General features: G+C 46.5%; 1 protein-coding gene across 1 annotated transcript in view; it reads right to left on the bottom strand.

Moving 5' to 3' along the window:
• Positions 1-17,474, bottom strand: part of LOC138448077 (volume-regulated anion channel subunit LRRC8C-like) — a 74,316-nt gene extending 56,842 nt beyond the window's left edge. The window contains exon 1 of the mRNA XM_069604618.1: positions 17,337-17,474. Coding sequence (XP_069460719.1) covers positions 17,337-17,474 — 138 coding nt within the window. The remainder of the gene's footprint in view (positions 1-17,336) is intronic.
• Positions 17,475-23,314: the final 5,840 nt, after the last annotated feature.

Below are 23,314 nucleotides of genomic sequence, written 5' to 3'. Positions count from 1 at the left end.
GGAGAAAGAATGTTTCTCTGTTGTGTGGGCCCTACGGAAGCTGAGGCCCTACCTCTATGGGACCCACTTCACTGTGCAAACTGACCATAAGCCCTTAAAGTGGCTAATGAACATGAAGGGAGAGAATTCAAAGTTGCTTAGGTGGTCCATAAGTCTACAAGGCTTCGACTTCACTATTGAGCATAGGCCAGGTGTCCAAAATAGCAATGCTGATGGGTTGTCCAGAATGTTTAACCGACCTGAACAAGAGACTCATCCAGGGGTGGATTAGTTCCCCCTGTCCATAGTCTGGGAGGGGCGAGTGTTAGGAAAGATTTCCTAATTGTGGGTAATTTTCCTTCCATGTGGCAACCCCTAAACTTTCTGCTGTTGTTTTCACCATGATCTAGACTTTGCCACAGAAGTGAAGCCTTCTGCCGCACTCCTCTGGGCTTTCGCTCCATTCTTACGGGGACACTGACATGCCCTTAAGACAGTCAGTACCGGGAAACGCTGTTTTCCGTAGTTTCTTTATCATGTTGCAGCTATCGTGCAACATGACAAAAGAGGGCACTGTAAGCTAAGTTAATGCTCTCTTGGGTCCCTAGTCTTCAACAGGCCCTAGATACTCTGTTTGGATTGTAAATGATCGGTGCAAGAGAATCACGGACGGGAATGGTGGCAGCAATCGTTTCTTGTGTTTTTGAGCTCCTTTTGGCGTTTTAAGCACGCTTCTCGCGTTTAGCCCAAAATGGTGGCCTGGCGCCCAAAATGGCCAGACCACGAGGCTCCTTTGTCCTGTCCGCTGACCGTCTTGCCCCCTTCACCTTCCCCAGGGTCGAGCTGACCCGGGGCCTTCCTTATTTGGGCATGTACTTTCCCGCGAAACACAGATGCTTTCGCGGGCTTCTACAGGCCTTGTGTGTGCCTCCAGGATGTGGGCTGGAATGTCTGGTCCCAATACACATCCTGGGTGCCAGAGAGTCTAGTGTGGTGTGAATGCCTGGGACCACCGTAGTCCGTGATAGGTCCACGTATGGTGTGAGTGTTTGATGAGCGGATCTCCCATTGGGTCCCCTCCGTTTTGCCGTGAAGGGAACCGTGGATAAGAGGGGGCTGGAAACGCCACTACCATGTCGATCTCCTGAGTTCTCACGAACAAAGGAATACAGGAGCCAAGTATCCTGCAACCACGAGGCTGAACTGAGGAATCGCTGATGACCCGCTGAAGGACTGCTCCTCTGCACTGCTGTCGCTTTGTGAAACCCTTTCTACCTCTGATCCAACCAGAAGGCCTGTACTGGTACTTCGACCCTTGGAAAAGCGGGGACAGCTATTCTCGGCATCTTCATCATCTCCTGCACGTAAGCCTTCGGAAGTGTCTCTGGGCCATCCAGCAGACTGACCAGCCTACCCAGGAGTCTTGCTCTGTAACTGCCGTCAGGTTGTGTTGTATTTCGAGTCCTTGTTACTCTCACACGATTCGTACACTTGGCATTCCCAGGTCTGAAGTGAGTAGTGTACATTTGGCTGAGATACACACGGCCGCTCCGTTGCCCTGTTGTGGTAACAAACTGTGCGGGTTCACTGCGTTTGGGATGCCCTCAACTCAACTCTGCTGCTGCAGAATCTACACGACGACGAGACGTCCCCTGTTCCCCTGAACCTGCCAGCACTGAAACTGACACGGAGAAGCCTGGGTCTGTTTGCATCGGGGACCGGTGAGTAGCATACCTAGGAACTGGTCGCCCTCCTGCAGGAGCCCATAGCTTTTCCCAGCTGTGTCAAACAGCACGCCTTTCCGTACTCGCGCTCTGCTTCTGCCCACAGTGGAGGTTGCGCTTGAGTCGCGGAACTCTGTTCATCTTCTTTTGTGCACCGAACTGAACTGCCTGATTCCCTCGAAAAGACTCCCCTTTTTGCCCGTTGGCACCAGAGTGGGCAGGTACTTTTGAGCACAAGGCTCCACTCTTCGTAGGGCTTGGACTTCCTTTTAGTTAGGTGCCTCTGAAGGCGGACTGGGTCTGATTATTATTTCGCACTGCCTGTTTTCCTCCCCTTCTAGGTGGACTACACATTTCGTGCGTCTAACTCTTTAGACTCGTTTGTATTTGTATATATATTGTATTTGTTTGGTATGTGTTGGTTTACTAGAGTTTTATTGTGATTTCTCGCTACGGTCATTTTTGCAAAGGCCTTGGAATAAATGTGTATATATTTTTAATATAATCTACTGAGTGAGGAACTTCTTGAGTGGGGATCTCATAAGGTGTACTCTCGCGACCCGTATGTTAGTGCTATTAAGGTTGGCAATGGTTTTCTTATTTTCTTATTTTATTCTTGTGTCGCAAGGATGTAGGTCAACACGGAGACATAGAGTCCCTCAGCTCCATTTGTAAAGTAAGCAGTAGTTTGTTTGTGCCTACACCTCTTTGCGCCAAATTTCTGATGTAAATGAATAAAAGTACGTAGTCAAGTTTCTTCAAGTATATTTTTTTTTATTTATTTGATATATGTTCTGCCCATATGGATGACACGTGTTTCGGCGTTTCATTGGCGCCTTTTTCAAATCCGGGCTGAATGCAAGCGTAACATGTAATAAAACAAAACACAAAATATAACATATGAAATAGCATTTTAGCATATTTTGTAACACATTTAGTAGTTAGAATAGTGTCTTAGGCTGTGTAGTATATCCTTTTAGCATTCTCAAATTGCATGAACACCTAAAAGTGCAGCACCTCTTAGTTACCTCAAATGGTTAAAAATAAATCCATTACAGTGACTATGTTAGTTTTTTAAAATTAAATTTGTGCAATCTGAAAAAGAAGTAAGTATGGGATGGCATGGACCTAACAATTTTTGGCTGTCAGAAAAGCATGTAAATTTGTTTTCTTACCCTTATTGAATGTAATGCGAATCTCCCTTTCCTTATTTCCGGGAATTAGTTTTTAGTTGAAGTGTATCACGGTAGTTCCAGGGTTAAATCCCACCTAGAACAAATTTGGTTGTTCTATTATGCTAACATTAGCCTTTTAACCTTCTATCGGATTGATTCTTTATGCATGATTCCCTGGCATATATTTAGACACATTTTAAACTCTAGTAAGCATGACTAGTAACATCTTTCTCATTGCATTTATGTAAAAAGTGCTATTCATATTTGCAATCCTCCAATCGCATTACATATCCTTGGTCTCAGGCATTCTGTTACTCTAGCGGTCACTAGGAATTACTTTTTCAGTTACAATGACTGGTAACCGATTTGCTCCCCATTTGTGTTTACCAAAACACCCTTTCGCGTGAGTTTGAAATCCCAACCAAAATATATTTTGTTTATGCCACTCGGCATCAAGCGTGCTGAATTCTACATTGAGCATGCTTGTGGCGGTGGTCTTTCCACCCCTTAAAAGCGCTTACCTACAAAATTCTCTTGCTCATGCCTCAAGCATCGGGGGTCCTGTTTTGGTTCTGGCAAATCCTTGTTCATAAAGAGTTACAGATTGCTAGTCCCTCTTTCCTTTTGTTCATTTACAAAATTCGGCGGCCATACTTTGGGCTGAGTTTTAGTACGTAAGTCCTTTTTTCCTTTTTGATGTTTAAATGATCTGTTGCATTTGTGTTTAGTGTAACATTGATTTGAATTTAAACTTCCGTGTTTATCTTGCGCGGCTGATCTGTTACTTATTATTATGTCCAAATTTACAAAAATTAAAGTTAAAGGAGTAACTAATTTTTCACTATGTTTATTAGTATTTAAATACTTTTTGTAAATTTACAAAAATAATTTTTATTGGCATAAACAAAATATATTTTGGTTGGGATTTCAAACTCACGCAAAAGGGTGTTTTGGTAAACACAAATGGGGAGCAAATCGGTTACCAGTCATTGTAACTGAAAAAGTAATTCCTAGTGACCGCTAGAGTAACAGAATGCATGAGACCAAGGATATGTAATGCGATTGGAGGATTGCAAATATGAATAGCACTTTTTACATAAATGAGAAAGATGTTACTAGTCATGCTTACTAGAGTTTAAAATGTGTCTAAATATATGCCAGGGAATCATGCATAAAGAATCAATCCGATAGAAGGTTAAAAGGCTAATGTTAGCATAATAGAACAACCAAATTTGTTCTAGGTGGGATTTAACCCTGGAACTACCGTGATACACTTCAACTAAAAACTAATTCCCGGAAATAAGGAAAGGGAGATTCGCATTACATTCAATAAGGGTAAGAAAACAAATTTACATGCTTTTCTGACAGCCAAAAATTGTTAGGTCCATGCCATCCCATACTTACTTCTTTTTCAGATTGCACAAATTTAATTTTAAAAAACTAACATAGTCACTGTAATGGATTTATTTTTAACCATTTGAGGTAACTAAGAGGTGCTGCACTTTTAGGTGTTCATGCAATTTGAGAATGCTAAAAGGATATACTACACAGCCTAAGACACTATTGTAACTACTAAATGTGTTACAAAATATGCTAAAATGCTATTTCATATGTTATATTTTGTGTTTTTTTTTATTACATGTTACGCTTGCATTCAGCCCGGATTTGAAAAAGGCGCCAATGAAACGCCGAAACACGTGTCATCCATATGGGCAGAACATATATCAAATAAATTAAAAAAAATATACTTGAAGAAACTTGACTACGTACTTTTATTCATTTACATCAGAAATTTGGCGCAAAGAGGTGTAGGCACAAACAAACTACTGCCTATTTTTAATATAACACCCGTTTGGAGTAATTTGTAAGTGTCCTTGCTTTGTGTGCTCATTGCGGGCTTTCAGTCACCCTCACCCCTCTTGAGACCTAGTCTTGACCGCCGCGATCGCTACCCTGATTGGTCTGGCTTGTCCAGAGGTTACCCTGTTCCAAGTAATTAGGTTGGCCTTCTGAACCTCTGCGCCTCCAGGACAGAGTTCAGAAATCCGTCTTAACAATATGGCGGGGTAAAAAATCTAGAATACCCAAGAGGGTGATGATGGGGGGATCCGGACTGGGGGGCCTGGGAGTTGCCAGTTTACTGAAGTATTCAGAGGCGGCCTATTTCGCCTACCTTTCGGCATGGACGAGCAGGGCTCCTGCACCCAGGTGGAGGGAGATCGAGCAATCCAAATGCTCCCTTCCCCTCCGCTTCTTACCTTTCACTCCCTATACGATACGTAAGCAATGGCCACATCTCCTTTCCTTGACAAAAGCTACTCTAAAGGTGTGGGGTGAGGTATTACGCAGGAAAAAGATCATTAGAGGTTGGGGCCCACTCTCTCCGGTTCTCTGTAACCCTGCCTTTACTCCGGGCATGCATCTCGGGGCATTTAGACGATGGAAGGAGAGGGGGCTTGCTCACGCTGGGTCAAATGTTTACTGAGGGCCAACCCCGCTCCTTCGAAGATTGTAAGAAGGAATTTCATCTCTCAGAGTTAGATAGGTTCTCATATACTGAGATCCGTTATTGGATCACCAACCCCGAAATCAGAAAGAAAGCCACTCAGACGCTGAGTCCACTTGAACTGACCATCTGGGAGGGCTTAGACAAGAGTGGGATTTCAAAACTATACAGACTACTAAGGGAGGATCTCCTGACCCCCCCCCCACCGCCCCAACTACATGACCCATTGGGAAACAGATTTGGGCCACCAAATAGACAATGTGGCCTGGTCCGAGATCTGGGCCAGAGCCCGTACCTCATCCAGATGCGTAACAAACAATGAATGTGTGTTCAAATTATTGTTCCATTGATACTACCCTCTGGCTCAAATTCATCATTTCCAGGTGGTGATCCCCCCTAACTGTTGGTGGAACTGTGGAGCTCATGGCTCGTATTTCCATATGTGGTGCGACTGCCCCAGGATACGTTACTTCTGGGAGAACATTGTGCAAATCATATATGAAATCACGGGTACCCAACCAACGCCCCCATGTGCCCGAAAACCCTGCTTCTAGGGTCTCCATGTGAGGGGGTATACCCAAAGTTGGGAGCCCGTGCAAAGCTGCTAATCCACCTGCTAATCCACCTGCTGCTGGCAGCACATATTACCACCGCCCGGTGTTGGAAAACAGCAGAAGGCCCAGATCTGGGATATACTGGTGGCGAAGAGGGTGTTGGCCGCAAAAGAGGGAAAACTCCACCAGTTTCAAGATATCTGGTCACCCCTGCTGGACTATGATCTTACATTTCCGGCCCTGAGATTCAAGCCACGTCTGGCGAGACTTTATTTGGCCCCAAGCAAAAGGGGTTAAAGGGTGCAAACTATTTTGTGCTACATAAGTGAGGAATCACGGAGGTGGGGGAGGAGAAATTAGAGGAAGAGCTTCTCTGTCACGTGAGTGGGTCGAGGGTGATCGCTGTCGGTTATCATGCTGTACAAATGCTGACGTTGTTGATTTGTCTTTTGTAAAGTTCATTGCTCCAAAAAGAAAAAATAATAAAAATATATATTTTTAAAACCATTCTTTTTTCTTATTGAGTGTTGAATCTGTACATGGCCTTGACTGCATTAAAACAAACTTTGCCTTTGTGTGTGTATTTTCTGCACTAGCAATCTTGTAACTTTCAATCACTTGCTGGCACTGTTGTAGGAATGGCCCGGGGTCTGCAGCTGCTTTGGGCAGACTCACTGGTCTGCTCCAGTGGTCCTGACGTTGCTTGTGCCCCTTCGATATGGCTTCCTCCTCTGCCTTCCAGAGTGGGTGTATCCACCCATCCCCCACCCCCAGCACCCGGCGAGGCTCCACGGTCACATGCCAGCTCTCCTTCTCAGCCCAGGCTGAAGTCTGCTGTTTTGCTGAGTGGCCAAACCCCCATAAGCTTCAGCACTACTCCTAGCGTCTCCACGGTCCTTCCTGCTCACACATAGCAATCCTCTTCCTTTCCCAATGGCCTCCTCTGCTTTGCCGGGTTTGTTGGTGTGCTTCGCTTTCAGTGGCCCCGGCGTGAATGGAATCACCTGCTTCTGCATCTCCCGCTGCATCTCTCTTCGCCATAGTGCAGTGGTCCTTTTTAAATGTCCCGCTCATTGCAGGTTTGGAAAAAAAACTAGTCCGCATTTTGCTCTTTGAGCTTCTGGCACTATGCAGAAACTATGCGGTCCTCTTCCTCGTCTCAGTACCTGAGTGGTTTTGGGAGTTGAAGTCCGGAGTTGAAGACGGATTTGTGAATATCAGCAAGTGCATTAAATGCAGTGATGCCTGGCCCTCTGCCCCATTCGACAAGACTCTCAAGTCTGGATGTGGCCTCCGTCTCTGTCCGTTGTATGCTGAGGCTCAACTACGGTGGAGCCTGGACCTTTCTCCCACTGTGCAAGACTCTCGTATCCGGGGATAGCCTCTGTCTTTACATGCTGTATGGTGAGACGTAGTTATTGTGAAGTTCAGACCTCTAAAATGACTTTGTAGGGCACCCAAATCTAGGTGTGGTATACACACCTATCAACTGTATGCTGAAACAGAGCTTACTGTGGTAGTAGGGCCTATCCCATCCTTGATAGACTCCCGAAACTGAGGCATTTAGGCATACTGTAAAGATTAGTTGCAAATCATATAACTCACTAACCAAAAAGCTCAAACTTTCTGCATACTTAACTCACTCAACTCAATAATTCATAAAACCACCTCTCGCACCACAAACTGCATGCACTTCACCACATCGCAACAACACATAAGCTGCACCAACAGCACACGAGGACTGACATTGATCCGATACTCGCACTAAAGCTCAGCACACGGTGTATACCGAGCTGAAGCTGCCAACAGAACACCACCCCTCTAACTATGCCACTCCCTCTTCACCTTACTAACCCATACTGCCTTCTCGTTTGCAGATCCGCCATAGCGCCTGGGGACCAACTCCGTTGGTGACGGTGCATGGTAAAAATACCTTTAACATTTAACATTTAACTTTTAACATAACTTCTTTTGGGCTTTTAACTCCTGGATGTTTTTTTCCATACTTTCATAAAAAGGCACATCAATATTAGAGATCATGGTTAACTTTGGATTCTTAACTCTTCAATGGTTCTCCTACTGGTCCTTACATAAAGTCATATTAAGACCAAAAGGTGTTATGTGTGAGTTATGGGTGTTTGAAAGAAAAGGGTGGGTCGACCTAGAATGATGCAGAAAAAGTTTCTTGACTTTCTCTACAGGGGGGATCGTTATTTCATAATAGGCCATTAAGGTAATGGGGTACAGGGTGTCTTGCTCATGGGAAAGGGGGGAACACTGTGACTCCTCCAATGAAGTTATAACATCTCCCCGGTAGTTGTCTCCTCCCATGTGATCCTCCCTTGTGAAAACACTCCCAGGGTCAGGATCAGGTAGCGACTGCTATCCCTTGGCCACATGGGAGGAGGGTCCCACCAGGGAATCAGATATGACTACACTGGATTCATCACATACTGTACTAGAGGTGTGTTCCTACCTGTACTCAAAACTAAGGATATGTCAGTGTCAGAATGTCCAACACAAAACATCATGTGCATGTGTCCAAAGTACTATTCTGTCCCTCACATTCTAAAGAAATGAACTACAAGGTGAAAAGCATAATGTCTTTGGCCTTCAGTGTTGTAGAAATGTTCAAATGGGTAAAGAAATAGATAACTCCAACAAAAAGTCTCTCAAGGTTATGGCTCCTTGCTCCAGATGGTGTCTGCCTTCCCCTGGATTCTTTTTCACGTTTGCTTACAAATAAAAGCCCTTGTTTTACCTCTTGAATGACACCAAAATCATCCACAACTTTGTTTGGTCTTTGTTTTGTTAGGATACCTGGAGTACTCTCCTGCTAGGGTTTTGGCTCTTTAGTCCCTTGGGCCCATATTGCCCTTCTGGTTATCTTTATGTGCTCTACAATTTGTCCATGTCTATTATGCTTCTCTACCAGAACTTTCTCTGTGGACTTGCACCTGCCTGGTATACTCTACTGCCAGATCTGTATTCACGCACTTGTAATTGCGTGGTATACTCTTCTGCCAGGGCTCCTTGTATTCACATACAATTGCCTGGTATACTCGCCTGCCAGGGATTCTGTATTCACACACTTGTAATTGCCTGCTATACTCCCCTGCCATTGGCTTCTTGTATTCACACACTTGTAATTGTCTGGTATATTCTCCTGCCATGGCTTCTTGTAATCACACTTCTACTCGGGATAATTCACTCTGTCCATTGTATACTGCCCTGTTAGCATTTCTCATTTGCATATGTTTTACATAATCACTTATGTGCCTTTGCTCAAACTACTACCAGTTTAACTGCCTTGTTAGCATTTCTCATAAGCATATGCGACACATGCTCACAAACTTCAAAGAGTCCATTCTTTAGAAAATGCACTTGCACTTTCTCTCGGGTTTCGTGAACGTCTCTCTTTCTCCCTCCATTCTGTTATTGTTACTTACTTGAATTTGGCGTGGTCGCCAATACGCCCTGGTGTTCCCTTGGTCGCAGCGTGGACATACCAGCTCTTAGTGGTGTTCCTTATTCCTCTCGTGGTCCGCTAGTAACAATCTTTGGAGACTTTATTCTGTCTGCGCTCCACATCCTTGCTTCCTGCGACTCCGGCTGGGCTTGCCTGCTTCGCAACGGTCTGCTGTAAGTGATCTGCTGCTTTACAACACCAGCGAACACCCAAGCGTCCTGAGCTGGCTTCTGGCAATACCACAGTGTTCTGTCTTCTCCACGTAACATTCTGCTTCTGAGCTCCTGTGCCGGTATACTCCACTGACCTTCTTCCAGCCTGTCAATCACACAGAGAGGAGCAGCCCGCTCCTACCAGCTGTCTCTTTGATGTCCTGAGCACAGGTGTGTGCTCCCAGCAACAGTAGCATTGCCTGTGCTCGGGCCGCACTTGTTCTGCATGCCTCCACTCCTCTTCTTCTTCGCAGTGTTGAGGTGTTTTTGGGAATAGTGATCCTTTTTGACAACTTGCATGGAAATGTTGGACGAATGTTCATAATGGGTTTTGATGGCAAGTCAGTCATGGAGGATTGATATTAAGGGAAGATGATTTTAGCACATGTACAAGTCATGTTTGTGTTTGAAAGTTGGCCTACAGGTTGTAAAACAAAGGATTCAACACTTCATAGAGGGAGCAATAGAGGAATTCAACAGCCCAATAGAGTGTTGTAAATGGGAGGTTAATCCTGCAAGGGGAAAGGTGGATACCATGCCCCAACAGATGAAGCAATGACATCTCCCCAGAGGTTATATCCTCCCACGTGGTCTTCCCTCGTATAGCTACCCCCAGGGGCAGACTCAGGTAGTGGCTGCTGTCCCCTGGCTACATGGGAGGAGGTCACTGCCGGGAAAACAGTGATGACTCCATTGGATTCATCACACTGCCTAATTCCTTATGTAGCCCCCTTAATATTGAGTTACAGAGAAGGCCCTGCTGAAAACACCTGCCACTATATCTTCATCCTGAAGGTGAATTTCTAAAGTTGTGAAGGTGCCTGTTAAACTACCTAATCACTGAAAATATCACACTGAATCTTTCTGAATAAAGCAGACTTTTGCTCCTACAGCGTCTCCCAAAAGGCTCTCTGTGACCGATTTAGATTCCTTGAAATTGATCTAGGTATGCTGGGAAGCAGCATATATCACTATAATAAATAGCAAAATAAAATACATAATTATGCAAACATCCTTACCCTTAACTTCCATGGAAAATCTCTATTTAAAAAGTCAATTAAATCCAGAACTGTGAGACCAGGCTATTGAGAGACTACAGCACCTCAGCCACTGGCAGAGCCTTCCATCAAAGCTCACAATATGGAACACAAATCTTTCTACTAAATTGCCACGTCAGACCTTCAAAACATATTTCACAAATACTTTCTTTATTGCCATCCACATTCCGAGAAAATAAGGCCTACTTGCCATTCCAACCGAACATTTTGCAACAGTGTGGGGAAGCCAATCCGCGCCATCCTCGAATGCTTTCTTCAATGACCTGAAGCCTGGCAATACTGTCTCCATAGCATAAGACCCATAGGGGTTGACTCGCAAAGCCAGATGGGAACTAATGTGAGACTTCTTCAAGGTGGAGTCTACTTTCCTGTCAACAGAGTGCCTGATGGCTGCCTCATCCGCCAGCATGGAGGACCGCCCATTTAGGATTGCCAGTATCTCATCCACCTCGATCGATACCAGCACCTTTTCTTCCTCAACCCGGAGGGGGCACAATTTAGCCATGAATTTGGGCCTATAGAGACGTGTTCGAAGTCCTTACATTCTCTCAGAAACTTTTTCTTGATGCCAGGGATCATAGAGAGGCAAACCTTTGGAGACATTCCACCACCAAGCGTCAAGCTGTTTTAGAAGCCTGTGAAAGGCCAATGTAAGGGAGATATTCCCCCACCATTGTGGAACTAGTAAAGAAGCTGATAATAAGTGGTCAGTTACCACTGAAAGGAATTAGAGACAACCCTGAAATTAGATGGTTTGGGTTATTGAAATAATATCTGAGAACCTTTGTTTGAGAACTTGAACTTGTGCTTTCTCTTGATTAAAAGAGATTCCAAGCTGGGAAAGAGAATCATTTCGCCAGATCTTACAGTGGAACATATTAACAAGAACTTTGTTTATTTGAAACCCTGGAACTTTGTTCTGTTGACTTTCTTCAGAGGTTGAGCATTTGGGAAAAGGGAGCCGTTTTTACCCAGAAACCAATCTCCTACTGGAACTTAAATTCAACATCCAAAAGAAGGGAGCCATTCTTTTGGACCAAAACCACATACCCCCTTTTGTAATTTAGTTATAGGTGCAAGGGAAGGAAATAGGATTTTGAACGCAGGATGGATGATTTGTGCTTTAGATGGACATCCTGACCTATTCCTTAGTATTTGTTGAGGCACGAAAACCCGTCTTAGAACTAGGGTCTGTAGGATTGTTTATTTTTTTATTTTATCACCACTAAAAGTCGATAACTAGAAACATGTCTCCTGTTTGACGGTCTCCTCTTTCCACACCCTTACATATGGTGTTAACGGAGGGATCTCATCTAGTTGATACAAACTGGGGGACCCTCACAAGCAGTAAAAAGGGTAATATGATATGTAGCCCCATGATTGCTAAACCAGGAAAAGAGTTGACCAATGTCGTCTTGTCCACTAGTATGTCATCTACCCTAGAAACAGAGACGGATCCACCCCACTTCATTGGGTCAAGAATGCAAGGTCAGGCGTGGTTGAGAAGCAATGAGCACCACAGCCATCAAAGCACTAGAATGGAGATCACCTTCCACCTATTAACCTCCCAAGCCATTCTTCTGGTGTGAAAAGCTATTGGGGGGAATGGTTATCATCTTTTTTGTCCCTGAGAGTATCAAGTGCCGGCCAAAGATAAGATCCTCATCTCTTTAGAGGTACAGGAAAACCTCCCCACTAATGTTGCCATGTATATTATGCCTCCTGGGGAAATGGCCAAAAGAGAGAACGAAAAATACTACCCCTCCTATCCTGTAGAGAGGAAATTAAGTTTGTCTTCTTGAACTTCTTATTAAACCTGTTGAAGGTGGAAAGGGGCGAGTTTGTTCGACACTTGATATATTGGAACCTAGGCGAGTTTATATCTAATCAGACCCATAAAGAGAAGGAGGAAGAACAATCAGAGAATCCACATGGGGAGAATGGGACCCTACAACATTTTTTCTCTCACTCACAGGGGAGGATACACTAGATTCTGACTTTGGTTACAATCATGAAAAGGGCGTGTCTTTGTGGAAAAATAACAACCTTCCCACTTACATAACATTTTTAGAAAGTTCCTTCCCTCTGGCAATAGAAGATCCTGAACATCTAGAGTGTAATACCTCAATGTCTTCCCACAGGGGTGACAACGTTGGCGCCCCTCCCGCCACCTGGCTTTCTAGACGCTGTCTGCCTCTCTCCTCTCCGCCATCCGGTACAGCTGGACCCCTCCTCTGTCCCCCTCTGTATCCTACCCCCCGCTGTATATCTGTTCTGTTGTTACTACTGAAAAGTGCTTCGTTGTGCATCTGTAAAGTTGTACACCTCTGTAAAGTGCTGTTATTCATCTGTATTGATGTATACCTCTGTAAAGCACACTGTTGCTTCTCGAAGCGAGGTCCATGCGCAATAAATACCATAATAATAATAATAAAGAACCTAGAGAGACTGAGAATACCACTTCATACCCTGAGAAGGTTAAAACATCCAAACAGTCAATGAAGAACGCACAGCCCAAATTCCAGATCAGCCACCCTCTCTCCTTGGTACCATCATCAGCCTCTGTTCGGGAATCCATATACAATCCCAGGGTAGAACTAAGATAAGAGCACCAAACTGACCCTCTGACCACCCCGTCAACACCAAGACAATTCACCATGTTGCAAGGACAAGCTCCAAGTCTGTCCCTCCCAACAAATAAATAGGAGACACTCGAAAACCCTCTTGATGGAACTCTATACCAACATAGATTCCAGATAGAATCTAGGAGGACAAGGAAGAACCATATACCTTATTAAAGCCCCTGCATTCATTAGAGAGAGTTGGGAACCCCCGAAGAACCCAGCGATAGTGTACAATATACCAACGCTCTAAGAGTAGAAAGTGACGATGGAGATATACCATCCTCTAGACCTTCATCTGCTACCCGAGACAGACCATGTTTCTCATGTGGAGAATCTGGGCACCTTGCAAGACATTACCCATTAAATAGGATGGAGTTTCCCACCAGACCATCAATACCAGAAGAGGAAAAGACCAAGGGAACACAAGACCAGGGAAACAAAAAAAACTACACCTCCAGTTGTCTCCATTGTATGTGCCCAGGTATCCCCTTTAAAGTTAGATCTTGAGGAAACGGAAAAAGACATAGCCCTTCCTAAGGGAAACAAATATAAAAGGAACAAGGGAAAAGTCCAATACCTTTATACGGGAGATGACCATACCATATATAAAGTCCCCACTACCATTCTGACTAAAAGTATTTGGGACCAACTAAATACAGAGAGCAAAGGGCGTGCGATCCACTTAGACTTGATACCTCTGGGATGGATATGAACACCAAAAAAGAAGGTCCAATGTGTCCATGGACACACTGAAGAGTACCGTGGGTTTAAAAGCTCTATCACGGATTTAGGAAACGAGATATGTGTGCCAGTGACAGTAATTTCATAGCTACCAACCCCGCTGCTTCTAGGTAGGAGCTTGTCCCAGTTTTCTAAATAGATAGCATGAATAGCCCTGATAGAGCTTCAAGTAAGATCCCCAGAGCTGTATGAGGACCCTATCAACCATGAGAAACCATGGAGGGCGGAAGGAAAGAGACCAGAAAATTGGAAAAAAAAGAGTCCAAAAATAATCCGGAACCGGGGTACCTCTCCCACAACCCTTATTTAAACCCTGATGTGGAAGCCACTATCATAAGGGGAAGAATAATTGACAAATCCAGAGATTTTGTCACTTCTACCCTCGGTTGAGCCCCTTCCAATGAGGCCAGGGAGGTGAGGCCGCACCCCGATAGTCCCCCTGGGGGTGGTACTCAGCAGTTGGCTCTCATGGGGAGGGAAACCCCCTATGGGAGAAGTAACAATCAGGGGAGAACATGGTATCTCTATAGCCCAACCAACCCTAATAAGCCTTCCTCATTAACCCCCTTCATCACTATCCCTAGTGTTCCTATCTGTTGCCTTAAGACAAGTAAGGTAGGGAACACTGAGACGAGGAAGAGGCCAACTGATGCACAAGGAGTCCTCAGGATCAGTACTGAGACGAGGAAGAGGTGCAGAAGCATACAGAACACCTGTGTGAATCAAACGGAGCAGTCTAGTCTTTGTAGAATTCCTATTGGCCCAGACGCAGCTGAAATAGAAGAGGGAAATTAAAGCATGATAAGCGATCCGGCCTGGACGTAGCGCAAGGGAAGTGGAGCCAAAACTGTGCAGGAAGGAGAGACCGCTGTCAGGGACGGAAAACAGGAAGTACAATCGTCAGCACCAAGCTTTCTGTGGAGAAACCAACCCCAACCCATGAAGGGAGAATAAGCCGAAGCAAGAAGCCGAGCAGGCGCCTACGAGAAACGAGGTGTACTGGACTAGCTAGTGAGAAAGCTGCGGCACCACAGGAAAGAAACGGGCAGTGACCAGGAAGCTGCCGAGTCCCTCCAGAGTCAGAAAAGATCTGGGGTGAAGAAGCTGTGAAGATGTCAAAAAGGTAATGGGGTCTTGGAGGGTACCAAGAGACATTGGCCCTCATTACGACCCTGGCGGAGGACCATGGTGCAATTTGCACCATGGTCCATGGCGCAGAGCTGCCAACTCCGCCATGGGGGTTGGCGGACTTACCGCCCCATTCCGACCTTGGCGGGGCGGTAAGTCCCCAATCCCCATTTACCCTTCCACATTCCCATTTTTGCCCCATAGGGTATAATGGGAGTGGGGAAGGCGTTAATTACGCCACCGTAAATTACGGTGGCGTAATTAACAACAGGTCCCGTAGCGCCATGGATTTTTCTGCCCGGAAAAACCAGGCGAAAAAATCACCATGGCGCTACGGGAACTCGTAGTAAGGCGGAAAGGTACGCCATGCATTACGCTGGCGTAAAACCCTTTCCGCCAGGGTCGTAATGAGGGCCATTGTCATAAAAGGAGTCTGGGACCCTAATAAATAGGACACTTACCTGGCCAATTACCAAAGCTGGTATGCCACGGTAAAACTCCAACACTAAGGGAGAAGGAGCACCAAGTTGGAGACCCTAATTGCAGCACGAGGAAAACCACCGCCTGGGGCCTTCCTAACTTGTATCAGTATTGTACAGGTTAGTGAACCCGGTCAGACCATCATGAGAGGGGAAGCCTAAGAAGCCTGAGAAAGGCTTGGGGAAGGGAGCCATTCCCCCGCCAATTGTCAAGTTGTTTAAGAAGCCTGGGAAAGGTCCGAGGAAGGGAGACATCCCCACCAATTGTCAAGAAGTTTAAGAAGCCTGAGAAAGGACAGGGAAAAGAAACATTCCCACACCATTGTGGAACTAGTAAAGAAGCATTAAGAAGTGGCCAGTTACCACTGAAAGGAACTAGAGGCAACCCTGAAATGAAATGATTTGGGACATTGAAATCATCTCTGTGAACCTTTGTTTGAGAATTTGAACTTTGAGCTTTCTGAGTAAAATAGATTCCGAGCTGAGAAAGAGAATCATTTCGCCAGGTCTCACAGTGGAACATATTAACAAGAACTTTGTTTATTTAAAACCCTGGAACTTTGTTCTGTTGACTATCTTTCAGAGATGGCAAAGATCATCTGGGAAAAGGGAGACATTTTTACCCAGAAACTGGAACTTTAATCCAAGATCCAAAAGAAGGGAGACATTCTTTTGGGCTAAAACCACATACCCACTCTCTTTTGTAGTTTAGTTATAGGTGTAAGCAAAGGACATATGATTTTGGACACAGGACATATTCCCTAGTATTGGTTGAGGCAGGGAAACCCCTCTTAGAATTAGGGTCAGGCAAGCTGTTTTTTTTATTTTATGTATCCCCAATAAAAGTCTTTAGCCAGAAACATGCCTCCTATTTGTCAGTCTCCTCCTTCCACCTCCCCCTTACACTTTGCACAACCATTGACCTGCAATACATGGTTGACAACTTAAAGACCCAAACAAGAGACATGCATTACCTTTCTTATCAATTTTCGCCTGGATCTGCTAGATGCTTTTTTTGCACGTCTTAGTGCAAATGATTAAGATCGCACAGTGGCGAAACAAATGCATAGAAGTACACACGTTGATGGTTTCCAGTGCAATTAACTCTGACCAAAATGACACCAAGATTCTCATAAATTGGGTACAGTATTGGGGCCAACGATTGCACTTATGAACTCTCAGCCACTTCACTAATGCATTATAGTCCACCACCGAGACCTATCAATTCACAATATGCCCTCTATATGAGTTACGTGTCTGAACGCGGGCCTATATAAGGATGGGTGGGGTAGTATAGCCGCTGCAGGAAGTCCTACAACGCTATTAGTTATGATTAAAGATGGAACCTTTTGTTGAAAACAAGGAGATACAAAAGAGCCCATGGAATGCTGACAAACAAGCCATTATTACACTCTTCCGCTTAATTGTCTTCAACAGAATCACCAGGATTCCGATATTCTAACTGGAATATCCATTGTGTTAATTTTGAGCATTTGCCGGCTGGAATGTGAAATAGATTCTCAAGGTAAGTTTGACTATTGTCGTATGGCTACATTGCACAGCGACACACTTTGGTCAGAAAACATGTGTGTACCCGTCGTGTAACCTTGTGGTTTCACATTTATTTTCCTAAAGTGAAAAATAACGAATAAGTACTGCACTCCATAACTCAATCTTTTTTTCTTACCTGAAGACTTGCTGCAAACACGGCCATCATAAGCATGACTATGTTTAGGTAATCAGATACGACATCCCACCAAGGTTTTAGGATCCTTAATGCTGGGTTTTGTGAGCTGAAGCTTGTCAAGTCTGTCAAGAGAATCATATTTGCTAAAATAAACACAAATTATCGGATTACCTTTTTAAAATGAGACATATACTATCTAGTGTAGTGGTTTGGGCCTGATAGGACTGAGCGCGTGTGAACGTGTATTCCACACTCGAGCTTGTTAAGCGCTTGGCACACGTGCTTGATAGGGAAGAGGGCGAAAACAAAGGATAGCGTTTAGTTCCCATCCGAGAAACGGACCTTAAGTTTCGCCAATGCGTGGGCGTGGCGCGAGCGGGAAGGCCGGCGTAGCTTCAGCATCATGGCTGAGAGCTGATGAACATCATCATTCCAACGAATTTGGTCTACAGTAAGTCTTTCTTAAAGCTAGCTCATACTTGGCTGTTGTTATAGCGAAGCGGGCGGATTTGGCCAAGCAGGAGTGGATATTTCAGTCTATTTTGTTAATTTGTTATGGGCAGGAGGGTATTTTTTGTTCAATGGGGTTCAGCGCAGCTTTCCTACGTTCCCAAGCGAATTTCCAGTGTGCCAGTTAGTACGCTTAGTTATTTTTTTGTTTTCTCGTGGGGAGACTTTTTTTGTCCTACCCTCTGCAGAGGGGTATTGTGGGAATGTGTTACGTGCAACAGGGAGGGGAGACGTGTTTTGTTCAGTGGGTCATACAGTCTATGCTGTGCAGAGGGACACATTTGGATATGAATTGCCAGCTTAATAGTTTACATATAGGTGGATGTGAAACCACGACAGGGTTGCACTGCCCTTCAAGCTCAGGGCCCTCTACACGCTGGGCAGGAACGCGGGCCTCACATACAAAGACACCGCTGGACACAGAGCACGCCTTCTTTATTCTGTTACAACCACCAAACTAACTTTCCTTTCCCAAATCCCGCCTCACTCACCCCAATGTCACTTTCCTTGGCGGGATGACCGCAACGGCAGCCATTCCACCTAATGAAGGGGTGGGTTTGTCTGGGTGTTATATACACACCACAACACCCCCCCCCCATTTTAGAACAATGGATCACTCACTGTTCATTACCCCATCTTCTCTATCAGTCTGTGGGTTTCATACGGCACCTCTGTGGCCTCACCAAAATGCGAGGCATTGGCGGGGCCGACGGTGCCTTTCCCTGACCTCCCTCTTCATCTGACGATTCTCTGGCGCCATAGTAGGATTCATCTGGCCATATTTCGTCGGGGCTGTCCTCGATGTGTTCCCACACCTGCTCTGGCGGGATCACCACCTTCTTAAAGTGCGACACGTTGCGTGTCACCAACGAGTGTCCCTCACCATGAGCCGTGATCATGGTACCTTTTCTTTGCGTCACTGGCAGGTGCTCTGGTACGAATGTGGCGTCTTCCTTCCTGCTCTTCGGTTAACGTATCAACACTTGTTCCCCTGGTTCAAGGGCAGATTCGTGAGCCTACATCCGAGTGTTGGCTTTATCTTTCATTTTGCTCTTTTCTTCCCGGGCCCCGTCCTTCGCTTCTTGTTCTAACGGGTTGGTGGTGTAAGGTTGGGGCCTTCCGGAAGCCTTGTCTTGACGGATCTACTGAACATGTGATCCGCCGGGCATACCCCTGTGGTGCTGTGCGGGGTGTGGCGATATTCCCTCAGAATTTGTTAGAGTGCCTGCTCGAAAGGCTTGTTGAGAATGGTGGCTATCAGTAGGGTCCTCTTGACATTTGCCATGAACCTCTCGACAATGCCGTTGGCTTGAGACCATCTTGGGGTTATTTTCCGGTGCTGAAAGCCCATGTACTTTGCGAAGTTCTGAAAGTCATGGCTGGTGAAAGTCGGGCCGTTATCAGACTTTATGACTCTGGGGACTCCATACGTGTACAGCAAGCGGTCAAGCACTGGGATCACACACGTGGTGGCTGTGTTCTCGATCAGCTGCGGTTCCGGAAATCACAAATGTTCATCTATCAGCACTAGGACACAGGCACCGCTGCGCATAGGACCGAAGAAGTCCACCGCCAATTCATCCCACATGTGTTAAGGGAGTGGGGACATAAGCAGCAGATTTGGGTGTGGTGGTGTTGCCACTTGCGTGCACGTTGGGCATCCTCCTACTATTTCTTCTACCAGGGTATCTAGTCTCTGGAACTAAACCCTTTGGCCTTCATCCGCCAGCTGGACCATCTTTTGTTGTAGCGCCTCGGGGGTCACCACCTTACAGCCCTTCAAGACGACATGGTCATCCACAATGGTCAGTTCATCCTTGACCAGGTCTAAGCATCGGATGTACGAATTCACTCTCCTGTTTGACTAGTTGTTTGAGATGGGCCCGCCTTTCCGACTGGCTACAGTGTCTGATTATGCGAAGGGCTAGATCCTGTTCTGACTGGGTGATGAGCTCAGACCACCCCAACAGGAGTGGTTGTAGGTGATGGACCACGCAGTTGATGTAGGCGTCAGCTATGGATGGCTGCGCACAAGCCGATTGGGTGGCGGGACAGGTAGTCCGCCAGATTGTCTTCTTTAACTGGTCAATTTTTGATCTCCAATTTATAGTCCTGGAGGCGTAGCCCCCATCTTGCGATCCTGGGTGGCATCCAGGGTTTGGGGTCCCCACATCAGGGCCGTCAGCAGGGCTTGATCGTCCGTTATGACCGTGAATGCCTTTCCGTACAGGAACAAGTGAAAGTATTTGCAGGTCCACACCACTGCCAGGCTCTCTCTCTCCACCTGGGAGTATGCCTGTTCTGTGGTGGTGAGGCTCCTGCTGGCGTAGGCCACGATGAATATGTTGGCTGGGTTGTCCAGGTCTTTTTGTGTCAGGGTGGCTCCCAACCCCAGGGGACTGGCATCTACTATCACTTCGGTCTCCCTTTGTGCTTCAAAGTACACCATGTCCTCCGCCCTGGTGATGTCATTGCGGATGGACTCAAACGCTCTTTGGCACTCATGAGACCACTAGAAGGGCTGATCTTTTCGTTTGAGTAGTTGCAGAGGATTTCTAACGGTGGCGTAATACTTGAGGTATCTCAAGCAATACCTCGCTAGTCCTAGAAACGATCATAGTTCTGTCATGTTTTTTGGGGGGATGTGCTGTGTTGAGGGCTGCCACTTTATCTGGATCTGGCCTCATCCCTTCTCAGATAATATGTGTCCGAAAAACCTCAATTACCCCTTTCCAAACTTGCACTTGGCCTTGTTGAGAGTGAGGCCTGGTGCCTCTAGCGCGGCACACACCCTCTGTAGCGCTATATCATGTTCTTCCTTTGTTTTACCAAATACTAAGACGTTGTCGTATGACCTTGTGTATTTCCTCTTAGAAAATTTCGGCAGCCGACGACATGCCAAAACGGAGTCTTTTGTATTGAAAAAGTCCTAGGTGAGTCACAAACGTTGTGATGTATCGTGACTCGGGCGCAATTTCGATCTGATGGTACCCCTTTGTAAGGTCAAGCTTGGAGAATACCTTTGCACCTTGAAGTAGGTGAATCATGTCTGTGATTCTTGGTGCCTGGTGTCACTCCCTTTTCGATTGCTTTTTTCGCCCTATGCATGTCCACGCACAGGCGTATCGACTTGTCCGGGGATTTTTTTGGCACTGGGATTATGGCCGACACTCAGGGCGTTGGACCTGTGACTGGTTTGATCACCTGTGACTTCATGAGCTTGTCTATTTCCTCCTTGACTTGCCTCTGTATGTTGACTGGTATGCCCCAATAGTGTTGGGCAACTGGGCAGACGTCTGGGTTTATGTGCAACTGGATTTTCCTCTGCTTCAACTTTCCAAGTCCTTTAAATAGCTTCTTGAACGCTGCTTCCACTGCTTCCGGCCTGGAAAAGTACTTGTGGGCCATGAGCTGATATATTATGTGGACTAGGCCTATGTCGACATCTGTCCTGAAGCTTAGTATGCCGCCACTATTGGCCTCAGTCTTCAGTACATGTAGCGGAACTTTTGCTGCATGTGACCTGTGCGTACACCAGGCCGTGATGGTACCTTTGCAGAGCAGTGGAGTGGTCGCCCCCTGTATGGATATATGTCTACTGTGGCCTTTCTCAGTTTTGGGGGCTGGGCAAGAGAGTTGTAAGCCTCCTCGCTGATGATATTGACGGTGGCCCCCGTGTTGATGAGGAATTCCAGTGGCGTGTCATTTACTTGTAGTGTGAGTATGGGGCTGTATTGGGCAGCCGTGTCATTGTTGAGCGCCCATACGTATCCTTTGTTTCATTGATCCTCCCCTGACGATGGGGATTCATTGCTCGACGGCGACCTCATCTCTATGTAACGGATGAATCTTCTCCTCCCGCTGTGTCTGGAACCCTCTGATGGCCGTCTCTCCTCTCGGGTGTACGTGCTTCTGCATTCACGGTCCTCCCGTCTTTGATTCTTTGCCTCACCTTCCGACCTGCTGCCAGGCGGGCTTGGACGCAGGCTCCTCCATCGTTGTTGGAATCTCTGTCTGCCGGATGTGGAGGCTGGTGCATTCTTGCAGACGGCTCTGAAGTGGTCAATAACTCCGCAGGCGGCGCACTGCTGGACCACAGCGGGGCATTCACCTGTGTGTGGATATTCGTAGCCATATCTTAAGCATGTGGCTTCTGAGCATTTTCCGCTCTGGGTGGGTGTTATCGACAGTTTGTTAATGACGTTGGGGTCTGTCGCCGGGTACTGGATTGTGATTTTGCCCAAACTGTCAAGTTGGGACCCCACAGCTTCCTCCATCCGGGCTAGTGTGAGGATTTCCTCCAGTGATCTTTATTTTTGCAATCACTGTTTCCTGAAGGGCTGCGATGCACAGCCGGCGATCACCTGGACCTTAGGGCCTCATCATTAGAGTAGCGATGTAATTCACAGTATTTGAGTTTGATGCAGAGTCGCATGACAAAGTTGGCGAGGGATTCACCCTTTTCTTGTCTGGTGGTGTGAAAGATGTGCCTTTCATAATCGATGTTGGTGTGAGGGTTAAAATATTCTGACAGCTTGCCATGCAGGTCTCCATATGAGGCAATGTCCAGATTGAGTAGCTCTCCCGCAATGTCTCGGACCGCAGGCCCCACTTCCATGGACATTCTGTTCTTCAAGCGGCCATCATCGGTGAGCCCTATGGATCCTACATAAAATTTGAAGTCTCTTAGCCATCTGACCCATCTGGGCCCTAGGATGGTGGTGTCTCTCATATCAAAAGGGTGTGGCATGTGGAGTTCTTGTGCTGCTGCCCCCGCTGCTTGTGCTGCGTGTGCTGGTGCGCCAACCGCTCCTGAGGAGGATGCCTCCGGATTTGACATGGCACGGCACGGGGATGGGACTCTGTCATCAACCTCTGGCCCTGGCTTGGGCCTTAAGAGCTGTGGCTGTGTCCAGTGTCCGGGGCTCCCTCCCCTTGCCCTTTTGTTTTTGGGGAAAAATGTGCCTCCCCCTTTGACTCCTTATCATGTGCTTTCTACCCTATGGGTGTGTCCAACCACTGGGGGCTCCTGCCCCTTTTACTTTATATCAGGGGAGAATGTACCTTCCCTTTGTGGGCCCCTACTGTACCAGGATGTGCCTGTGAGCCTCTGGCAGTTTGCTGGGCCTCCTCTGCATGGCTACGCACCTTCTTTTGTGCCTCCTGGCACGTGTGGCGTGTGCAGCTGTATTGAGAGCTCTCTGGCTCTATAATGCAGCTCTCCGTTTGGTCTCTGCGGAAGGGGCAGCATTAACATAGGAGGCGCGCCGACATGCGTTTACATGCCCGACGGCATCCTCCGGGCCTCACAGCTGTGCTGGCCTTTGTCGGGTTCTCTGCTTTTCGTCCGGGTCCGCAAGTCACACCTTCGTCGCCATGGTGAAACCGCGACAGGGTTGCACTGCCCTTCAAGCTCGGGGCCCTCCACACACTAGCAGGAACGCAGACCACACATACAAAGACGGCGC

This window comes from Ambystoma mexicanum, chromosome 3q, assembly GCF_040938575.1.
Source record: "Ambystoma mexicanum isolate Mex_15411 chromosome 3q, UKY_AmexF1_1, whole genome shotgun sequence".
Classification (NCBI taxonomy): Eukaryota; Metazoa; Chordata; class Amphibia; order Caudata; family Ambystomatidae; genus Ambystoma; species Ambystoma mexicanum.
The sequence above is the reverse complement of the archived record's forward strand: the minus strand, read 5'-3'. Positions and strand labels throughout refer to the sequence as shown.